The 10958-nt window shown below is 39.9% G+C and overlaps 1 protein-coding gene across 1 annotated transcript; it reads left to right on the top strand.

Annotated features, from left to right (window-relative positions):
- The first annotated feature begins 2748 nt into the window (after positions 1–2748).
- On the top strand, positions 2749–7953 carry LOC129246492 (uncharacterized). The gene is made up of 2 exons (XM_054885356.1): positions 2749–6596; positions 6642–7953. The coding sequence occupies exons 1-2, from the start codon at positions 2749–2751 to the stop codon at positions 7951–7953; spliced, it is 5160 nt and encodes a 1719-aa protein (XP_054741331.1).
- The last annotated feature ends 3005 nt before the right edge of the window (positions 7954–10958 follow it).

Raw genomic sequence — 10958 nt, 5'->3', positions numbered from 1 at the left:
TGAAAGGTATTTTTGCGAATATTTAGTAATTTTAGGCCACTTTTAATTTACTGGTTTAGTATGGTAGGAACTGAGATCTGGTGGGTAAGTACTAGAAAGGGGTACATGAACTACATATAGAGCTTTGAAATAAAAGAAATTTGCCTTCTCGAGACAAAAATATCACTGTATGATACTCTAAAATGCGGCTATACTGGCGAAAGATATGCCAACCAACGTAAAAAGGCGACGTTCTGCCAAAAATAAAAATAAATTTAATAAATTTCGAAACTCGACTTGTGCAAGCAAAACTGATACTTTAAACTCAGGGGTGTATGACGAGCTTTTTCTATGGTCTCATGTACATACATACCTCCTGCACATACCTTAAAGTGTCCCGATCTTGTTGACTTTCAGCAATAACTGAAGTTATATTAAAAAACAGCCCTGCACAAGGTTTTAGCAGTATAGCTTTAAAATTTAAGAAGTTTTTACAAAAACATTTAAATTTAAGGAAATTAAAAAAATATTAAGAAAAAAAATTTCGAAACACTCTAAAATATATAACGAGTGGTTTTTGCTTCTTGTCATGGTAATGTTTATACGGGTTAGACTAAGGCCTTTATGCACTGTGACCAAATTGATCTATTGCGCACCCCTAAGTGCTTATGTGGCTGACGAGAGCGTATTGAAATAAGTGACTCATTTCTCAATACAACTTAGAGAAGCTATAAACGTGTCGTTATATATTTGTGAACTGTATGGGGACAGGAAAGTTGTTAATATAGTGAGAAACCATCTCCTTAGGAGAGAGCATCTGTAAGTCGTCATTCTCCAGTAGGTACGTGCTCTGGATTCTGTGTCTGCTGTGGCCTAATGCTTCACAGTTGGTGATCAAGTGTTCTATGGACTTCTTCATCACAGCAGCACCTGCATAAACTAGTGCTACATAGTCGTATTCTATGGAAATGTGTGTTGCAGGCAAAGTGGCCTGTGAGTGCTCCACAGAGTAATCTTAGGCCCTTTTTGTCTAAGGTGAGAGCAGATTTTGCGCTGATTTTGCACATTACTGATGATGAACTGAGGAGTGATTATCTTTCGATCAGGCACGAGTTTTTTATATTTTTTAAAAGCAGTATATTTTTTATGGAAATCTACCAAACGGTTTTTAAGTTACAGTCAGTAACCAATTTGCAAAACATAGTTTTGTGTAAAACGAATTAACTCGAAAAGTATTTTTCGGATTCAGTTCAAATTTTCACACAATACTTTTAAGATATAATACATTAAGAAAATGCCAAAAAAAATATAAAATTTCTTTGAAAATTCTGACTACCCCTAACCCCTTATAGCCGAAAAATGGTGTTAGTCCAATAAAGTCTACCTTCTCGTTTCCTTAATGCCAGTCATATCCTGGTACCGGAATCAGGGAAACCTGATTCAGACTCGCCCGTTTTTTTGAGTGTATTGTTACACCCTATAAGGACTTTTGAATTAAACGTAAAACTACATATTTAAGGCTTTGAGGACTGATTGACTGTTCGAAAGTATTTTAGCTTTTACTTCTTGGAACCCTCTTTTGGATATAATTTCTACTGTTTCCATTATGGCGAAAGACTCCCCATTGAAAATGGTAATATCTGTACTCCTTGTTAAAGATTGGTATGCTCGAGGTTCCACTATTCCGGCTCCTACCCCCCGGATCGTTTTGGATTCACCTATATACCATTTTTGCGAGTCATCATGCAGCCATTTAATGCAATATTGGTATGTTACGCCGTGCGACAGCAGAAGCCATTCAAGCAAAATTTCAGACACAGAAATTGTCAGAAACTATAGATATTTTTTAAGTAATTTCTTTAAGGACTTTAAAGATTCAAATGACTAAATTTTCGAAAAATGGTTTTAAATATCTATACTCCCTCTATGATATATTTTTTAAATTTTTTATTTGTAATAAAAAAGGTATACTAAATGAAAGCAAGTATATCCAGCTATTAAAAAAAAAATGTGGTATACTTTTCGCCAAGACAAATGTTGAGTTCAATTTAATATTAGATAAAATACTTTATTGTTTTTCAACTTTTGTTAAATTGTTTATAATTTTCTGTGAGTTAAGTAGGTTTTGTTTGTAAAGAAATGTGTATAAATACGGAACATTTTTGTAAAATATAGTGAGAAAAAATTGTAACTTTGTCAATTGAAGCAGCAAGTTTCATTATTTTGGGCAATTGTTGGATACAGGACTCTCCCCGCAGCATTAAGGATAGAGGACTCTCCCCGCAGCATTAAGGATAGAGGACTCTCCCCGCAATGGATTTATAGCCGCATACAAGATCCTTCCCGCATCAATTTCTTCCTGCAACGTTATTGATCCTTCCCGCATCGGTTTCTTCCTGCAACGTTATTGGTCCTTCCCGCATCGATTTCTTCCTGCAACGTTACTGGTCCTTCCCGCATCAATTTCTTCCTGCAACATTATTGGTTCTTCCCGCAACAGATTTGTAGCCGCACACAGGATTCTCCCCGCAACATTTTTGAACAGGATTCTCCCCGCAACATTTTTGGTCCTTCGAGCCGGATATAGTCACTCCGCTTGCCTTTTGCATATACGCATTCGCTTGTGTACATACATACGCGTAGCAAAAGGCGCAACAATTATTAAGAAAATTATTTTTGTGCATTGTGTGTACGTTTGTGCAGCCGTTCCTGCATTTAACATCGCGAAAATTCTAAAAAACCGTCGTTTGCTTTTCTGTCATATTAAAAATGTCGAATTCCACTAAAACGCGCGATTCCGCTCTCAATGCCATTAAACGGTATATGGCAAAAAGTATTGATGAGGCATTCACTATGGATGCAGAAAATATTGCAAGCTACCTTCAGTTATTGAGTGAACAGTGGGTTCGTTTTAACGTTGCTCAAGACGCTGTAGAAATTACGTGTGGTGCCGATGTTATTGAAATTGAAGAAAATGTGCGTATCCAAGCCGAAACTTGGTACTCTACAGCTTCAGCTAACTTTAGCCGCGTGAAAAATTGTCGTACTAATTCGCAAGATAGCTCCACAAAGGCATCTGTGTCCACGGTTATACGTTTACCGAAAATGGAGTTGCCCACATTCTCCGGTGACTCTACAGAATGGATTGGTTTTTTCGACGCGTTTTCTTCGTTAGTTGATAATAACTCTGCTTTAACAGATGGACAAAAGTTGCACTATCTCCGAAGCTGCTTGAAAGGTGACGCGTTGAAAATTATCAGTGGTTTTAAAATATGTGACGCAAATTACGTTGAAGCTTGGGGTCTATTAACATCGCGGTATAAGGTTATTCGTGTAATTGTGGAATCTCATCTTCGCGCGTTGGCTGAAATTAAAAGAGCTACGCATGACAATGCTGACGCAATCAAAGGTGTAATTGATGCGTTCCAACAGCATATTCGCGAGCTTAAAGCGTTGGGTCGTCCGATTGAGTTTTGGGATGATTGGTTGGTACATGAGGTCGTCAGTAAGTTGGCATTCGAAACGCGTAAGCAGTGGGAGTTATCGCTCGTTAGTGATGATCCTCCATCTTTTGAGCAACTAATAACATTTTTAGAGATAAGATGCCGATCGTTATCGATGTTTTCGTCGTCAACAACATCAGTACCAATTAAGGTTAAAACTGCATCATCAAGCAAGTCGACAAATGTGTTCCACACGATATCAAAACAAAGTAATGTGTGTGCATATTGTAGTGGACCTCATAAAATTTACAGTTGTGAAAAATTTCGTGAATTGGACTTGTCTACAAAATCACAGTTCGTGAAGCAAGGACACATATGCTTCAACTGCTTAAGTTCAGGTCACTATAAAGACCGTTGTAACAGTGCTTCCACTTGCCGCATGTGTAAACAACGTCATCACACTCTGTTGCACGGTGCTTTGCAGTCAACGACCGTTACCGCAGTGAACAATTACGCGACGCATTCGTTATGTGCTGCTGACGCCACATCAAAGGTAAGCACAAAAACTTGTGAATTTCCAGCAAGCGTCGACGTTCCACGCGTTTCTTCATGCTTGAACTCGAGCTCCAATCCACCCATAGCTGTAGAAAGAGTTGTGCTGTTATCCACCGCATTAGTGAAGGTACGCGACTGTTCTGGTAATTGGCAGCCCGCACGTGCACTTTTCGATTCTGGATCACATGCTTCCTTTGTAACCGAAGCGTGTGTGCAACGCTTAGGCCTGCCGCGATCAACATCTGAAGTAAACATTACTGGAATTGGGTCAGCGCAAGGAGGACGAGCTAGAGGTGAAGTATCACTTTCTCTTTCTTCTTTCTCTACAAATCAATGCTTTACTGTCAAAACGTTAATTCTGTCTAAAATTACAAGCGACTTGCCAACACAGACTATAGCTACTTCATCGTGGCCACATATCCGAGGTTTATTTTTAGCCGATCCCCATTTTATGAAGCCTGGACGGGTCGATATATTGATTGGAATGGACGTTATGGATCAACTGATCTGTACAGAACTTCGTAAGGGTCCATCTGGAGCTCCTATGGCTCAACTGACGGTCTTTGGGTGGACTCTGTTTGGAAGCGTGAATGGATCTGAGCCTGATATGCCACGCTTACAGTCGTTACATTGCGATGTTCATTTGGATCGAGCATTGAACAAGTTATGGGAGTTAGAGGAAGGTCCGCAAAAAACGTTTCTTACGCATGAGGAGCGTTACTGTGAAGACCATTTTGAAACAACGCATCGAAGGGAACCTAACGGACGGTTTGTCGTCGAATTGCCGCTGAAGCCCGATGTAGCTCTGGGAGAGTCGCGAAACTTTGCTATCCGGAATTTGTTACGACTTGAAAGAAGACTCGCTTGTGACTCCGATCTTCGTTTACGCTACAATGAGTTCATGAATGAACTCATTGACATGAAACATATGCAGGTCGCGTCAGAGACTATGAATCCAACGTATTATATGCCTCATCATCCTGTTTTAAAGGAAAGTAGTACCACGACCAAATTGAGGGTTGTATTTAACGCGTCCGCAAAATCAACTTCCGGAAATTCGCTGAATGACGCATTATTTATAGGACCTCAATTGCAGGAAGATTTATACTCCATCTTGCTTCGCTTTAGAACACACCGCTATGCTGTAACAGCAGATGTCGCCAAAATGTATCGTCAAATCTGCGTATCCTTAAAACACGCCGATTTGCAACGCATCGTATGGCGTAGCCACCCATCCCTGCCTATCCAAGATTTTCGCATGGTTCGCGTAACGTACGGAGTGGCAGCTGCATCTCATCTAGCTGTCCGATCACTTCAACAGACGGCAAGAGATTCGTCGAATGGTTGTGCTAGGGCTGTTAGTGTTATTCTCAAGGATTTTTACATGGATGATCTACTTACTGGTGCATCTAGTAAAGAAGAACTTCGATTGTTGCAGCAAAATATTTCCGAAATATTGAGGGAAGGGGGGTTTGAACTTCGTAAGTGGGCATCGAACTGCGCTGAGCTAATCGCAAGCATTTCTAATGCATCTACGAACATATCACATTATATTGTCGACGATAAGGATGTTCACGCTTTAGGTCTTATCTGGAACACAGAAGGAGACTATCTCACGTTTGCTATTAACTTGAGGGAACCGCCAGTTAAGTTGACCAAGCGCATGTTTCTATCAGATGCAAGTACGCTCTTCGATCCTCTGGGCCTGCTTGCTCCCGCTACTATAAATTCAAAAATTTGGTTTCAAGACATATGGCGCACTAAGGTAGGTTGGGATGATATCATTCCTGAGTCTATCGCAACGAAGTGGTTGGAGCATCGCATAGAACTCAAGAAACTGGCACATTTGAAGGTGAAACGTTGGTTTGGTACTGAAGTAGCTGGGTCATTTACGCAATTGCACGTATTCGCAGACGCGTCCGAGCGGGCTTTCGCCGCTGTTTTGTATGCACGAACAACACAAAGCGACGGTAGCATTATTGTGTCATTAATTTCGTCGAAAACCAAGGTAGCTCCGCTTAAGCCGACAACGTTGCCACGTCTTGAATTATGCGCCGCTCATCTTGCTGCTAAACTAGTGCGAAGCGTGCTGCACTGCTGGTCTGATCTCCGTTATCCGCTTTTCGCTTGGACTGACTCTACTATAACATTGGCATGGTTACAAGCTCACCCCAGCAGATGGGTGACATTTATAGCCAACCGCGTCGCTGATATTCAAGAAGTTTTGCCTCCCGAATGTTGGAACCACGTTCGTTCTGAACAGAATCCTGCAGATTGTGCTTCAAGAGGTATAACTCCCTCCGAATTATTACGTCATCAATTGTGGTGGGCTGGTCCTATTTTCCTGAAAAGCACTGAACAATTGTGGAAGCAGAAAAAATCTAAAGAGCACACTACAGAGCTGGGCATACGAAAGAGTATTCGTGCCCATGTGATTAATTCTACAGATCATTGGTCCGTGATGACAAAATACTCATCGTATTCTAAGCTGCGTCGAGTTATTTCCTATGTTTTACGTTTTTTGACTAACATTCGGGCTAACAGACGGCTTAATGTTATAAAGCGTTTTGGTACACCGAGTTGCCAAGAGTTATTTGAAGCTGAACTTCGCCTAATAAGGTATACGCAACAGTTTTATTTTTCTAATGAAATTTCTCTTTGCAGCGCTAAAAGACCAATCCCACTTCGCAGTAGTCTTTTGCGTCTGCAGCCCTTTCTGGATGGGACTTGTGTTCTACGTGTTGGAGGAAGAATAAAAAACGATGAAATCGCTCCAGATGTTAGGCATCCCATTATCTTGCCTAAGAATTGTCCGCTTGCTAAGTTAATAATCTGCGAAATACACAAGGTCACTTTGCACGCTGGGCCCCGCATTATGCAAACTGTCTTACAACGTCGTTATTGGGTTATCGGCGCTCGTAGCTTGATCCGTAATATATACCATAAGTGCGTGAAATGCACTTATTTGAACCGCAATCTTACCACACAAGTCATGGGTGATCTACCTGTCATTCGTACAACCTACGCCCGTTGTTTTACTCACACTGCTGTTGACTTCGCTGGACCTTACCTCTACAAATTCACCCAAGGAAGAGGAGCTAAGGCTACCAAAGGCTACATTTGTTCGTTCATTTGTATGTGCACTGGTGCGATGCATCTCGAATTTGTTGGTGACCTGTCAACACCAGCTTTCCTAAATGCGTTTAAAAGGTTCACCAATCGTCGAGGATTTTGTAAGGTCATGGCATCAGATAACGGTACAAATTTCGTTGGAGCCGAGAAGGAGTTGCGCATTGCATTTCAACAGTGCATGGCTGATATTAAACTTCGCTCTTTCTTTGCGGACTCGAATATCGAATGGCGATTTAATCCACCGGCTGCACCCCATATGGGAGGTTACTGGGAGATCGGAGTCAAACGTGTTAAGTATCATTTAAAACGCGTATTAGGAGAAGTTCCACTATCATACGAAGAGTTCAACACACTTTTGACTGAAATAGAAGCTTGCGTAAACTCTCGTCCACTCTGTGACAACTCTGAAGCTGCTGGTGACTTAGAAGTTTTAACTCCCGGACATTTCATAGTCGGTGAACCGCTGAAGTCAATACCGGAACCTGAGGGTCAAGGGTTTCGTGGAAATCTTCGACAGCGATGGCAAGCAATTTCTGCCATGAGACAACATTTCTGGCGTCGTTGGAGAGACGAGTACCTCGTGAGCTTACAACGTCGCACTAAATGGTTTCGTTCTTCACGCAACATTGAAGAAGGGGATGTGGTTGCTGTATTCAACGAGCCTAATCCTCCGACGAAGTGGACGATTGCACGAGTGATCAAATGCCATCATGGCACCGATGGACGCGTAAGAGTAGTTACGTTGAAAACACCGCATGGCGAATTGGTTCGCCCTATAGTCAAACTTTGCCTTTTGCCAACGAGAGGAGATTTATTTCATGAAGAAACTAATAACTTATCGTAAATGTTTTTCAAGGCTTTTCATTTTCTTTTTAATATTTTGTTTTGAACTTATTCAGATAGTTCAAGGGCGGCGGTATGTTGAGTTCAATTTAATATTAGATAAAATACTTTATTGTTTTTCAACTTTTGTTAAATTGTTTATAATTTTCTGTGAGTTAAGTAGGTTTTGTTTGTAAAGAAATGTGTATAAATACGGAACATTTTTGTAAAATATAGTGAGAAAAAATTGTAACTTTGTCAATTGAAGCAGCAAGTTTCATTATTTTGGGCAATTGTTGGATACAGGACTCTCCCCGCAGCATTAAGGATAGAGGACTCTCCCCGCAATGGATTTTTAGCCGCATACAAGATCCTTCCCGCATCAATTTCTTCCTGCAACGTTATTGATCCTTCCCGCATCGGTTTCTTCCTGCAACGTTATTGGTCCTTCCCGCATCGATTTCTTCCTGCAACGTTACTGGTCCTTCCCGCATCAATTTCTTCCTGCAACATTATTGGTTCTTCCCGCAACAGATTTGTAGCCGCACACAGGATTCTCCCCGCAACATTTTTGAACAGGATTCTCCCCGCAACAACAAATTTAATACAGTAATGACCTGTGAAAAATCCATCCTTAAATATCGATGTAATTTCTCAATGAATTTTTATTTTTTTTTTTTTTTGATAAGTAATGTATGCTAAATGTGTATATATGCAGTAAAACAGAAATCAACTTCGTTCTTCTTGCTATTTTAAATATAGCAATAGTTCAACTTTCCTCCTATGAAATAAAGTATACGCAATGGATAACACGTAAGAGTGGGCGCTCCTCAGCAGTCACTGGCAAACCTCTGAATGTATTTCTGCCATGAAAAAGCGAATCATAAAAACCATTTGCCACTTGGTGTCAGCTTAAAACTGAAAATCTCTTCAGTATCAAGACGCACACCACAAATAAGAGGGGGAGCTCGGCCAAATCCCCAAAACGGGTGAAATCCATTACTTTTGCGTAACATTTTTGCGCAAATAGTTTAACATTGTTTTATGGTCGACTTTAACATTTCGGTCAATTTAGATTATTTCTGTGATGTTATCGACATTTTCGGCATTATCGACATTTTCTTTAACATAAAAAATGCCTGAACGAAATCGACGAAACCAAAATTGCTCGGAATCAGCCGTAACAGTATCGGCACCATAAACCGCACTCACAATTTAAGCGGTCTGGGTAGCATTTTCGCCTGTAAAATGTACAGAATTTTCTCTTCTCTTTGTTGAATTCAATCGCTAACAGCCTGAATTCACAACTGAATGAAACAAACATACACATTTCTTCAGTTTCAAATGTCACCTTGACAACGAGCATAAACTTTCAATTGTTTGATCGATACCTTACGAGATGTCGATCACTACAGCCATTGAGAAAATAATGAATAACTTTGTTTATGTTCCCTCTAAAATCCTTTAAATAATATAGCTAATAGGAAAAGACTGCGTATGAAACATTTCCATAGAAAACCTGCAGTTTCATGTGCATACGAAATTTTCAAATTTTATTGGACAAAAGCTGCGAGCACTCAAGGCTATGGCATTGAGTTTTTCAAATTAAATTCTCAGCAACAACTGGCCCACGTATTTTGATTTATGCGCGTGCATTGCTCAGATTCATTTCAGGCCTACGCCCCTATTTCTCCGACGCGTGAATGTAACTTCATAAAATATATTTAATAAATTACATTTCCCGTACGTGCCCATTGCACCTGTGTCATGTTGGTGTTTCATGAAAAGTGTGCTCAATGGCCTCGCCTTGTGGTCATCTGATATGCGTTTGTCATATATAAGTGGCAGGCTTTTGCAACACCTGTACTCAGATGCCAAGCCAATGGCTGAATGAGTGATTTATGTAATAAAGAAGTGAAAATCCTTTGATGCTGTTAGAAAAGCTGATATGACATTGAATTAAATTTAAGTGCAGAAAATCCATTTCTTTTTTTTCTATCAAACACAAACTTCTCCAGCATATTTGACCCATACCTTACATACATTTAATCTTTGTTTACTGGGTGGTCCGCTTGTTTCTATTAACATGCGACTAAGCGTACACACATAAATCACGTGCTGGGTCGGTTCGTTCTGCCACGATTTTCCATATAAAATATTTAAGGTTGTGCGCCTAAATACGCATTAATTGTTTCACATCGATTTGTGTGTGTATGTAGTAGTGTGCGCACAATCCCCAATTTACTATCAAAGTGATGCCATTCGTATATTTTAATTAAGTTGTCAAAGTCATGTTGTTGTCAATGACTGGTCTGGTATTTACTGCGAAACGTGCATACATTTACACACTTTGAGTGCTGCCTTATGGAATGTTGGGTGTGGCGAAATATAATGGAAAGTGCTAAGGTGGGTATGCCTTTGCATTAGGGTGAATATTTAGATGGACAAATGACTCTCGAACGTTAAATTAAAAAAAAAGTAATAATAATAAAAAAAAATATTAAAAGGTTATTTAAATAGTATTGACACATTTGCTTTATTATTTTTGTACTAACAAATCACTGCAGTAATATAAACATTTCAGTTTGTGTAGCTAATATGGGGAAAAGTAAATCCATTATTTTCTCGGTAGATGACTGCAGACCAGTCTCAAGTTTATGCTTATCGTGAAGATGACGCACTCAAAAATTTATTTAGCTGTTTCTTGTTTGTTCCATCCAGTTGTGAGTCACAGTTACAGTTAGAGTTAACAATCGAAGTCAGCAAAGAGAAAATTCGGTGCATTTCACAGTTTTTCTTTGATAAAAGCGAAAATACAAGCCAGGCCGCTGAAATTGTGAATGATGTTTACGGTGCCGATGCTGTAACAGCAGTGAGAAATTTTAGCTTCGTCGATTCCGTTCAGACATTTTTGATGTTCAGACATTTTTGATGTCGAAAATGTCACAGAAAAATCGCTGAAATAAACGAAGTTGTCTGGCATTATAGTAGCCGCCCAAGAGCTAAAGATCGACCATAAAACAGTTC

This window comes from Anastrepha obliqua, chromosome 4 (genome assembly GCF_027943255.1).
Source record: "Anastrepha obliqua isolate idAnaObli1 chromosome 4, idAnaObli1_1.0, whole genome shotgun sequence".
Taxonomy (NCBI): Eukaryota; Metazoa; Arthropoda; class Insecta; order Diptera; family Tephritidae; genus Anastrepha; species Anastrepha obliqua.
The sequence above is the reverse complement of the archived record's forward strand: the minus strand, read 5'-3'. Positions and strand labels throughout refer to the sequence as shown.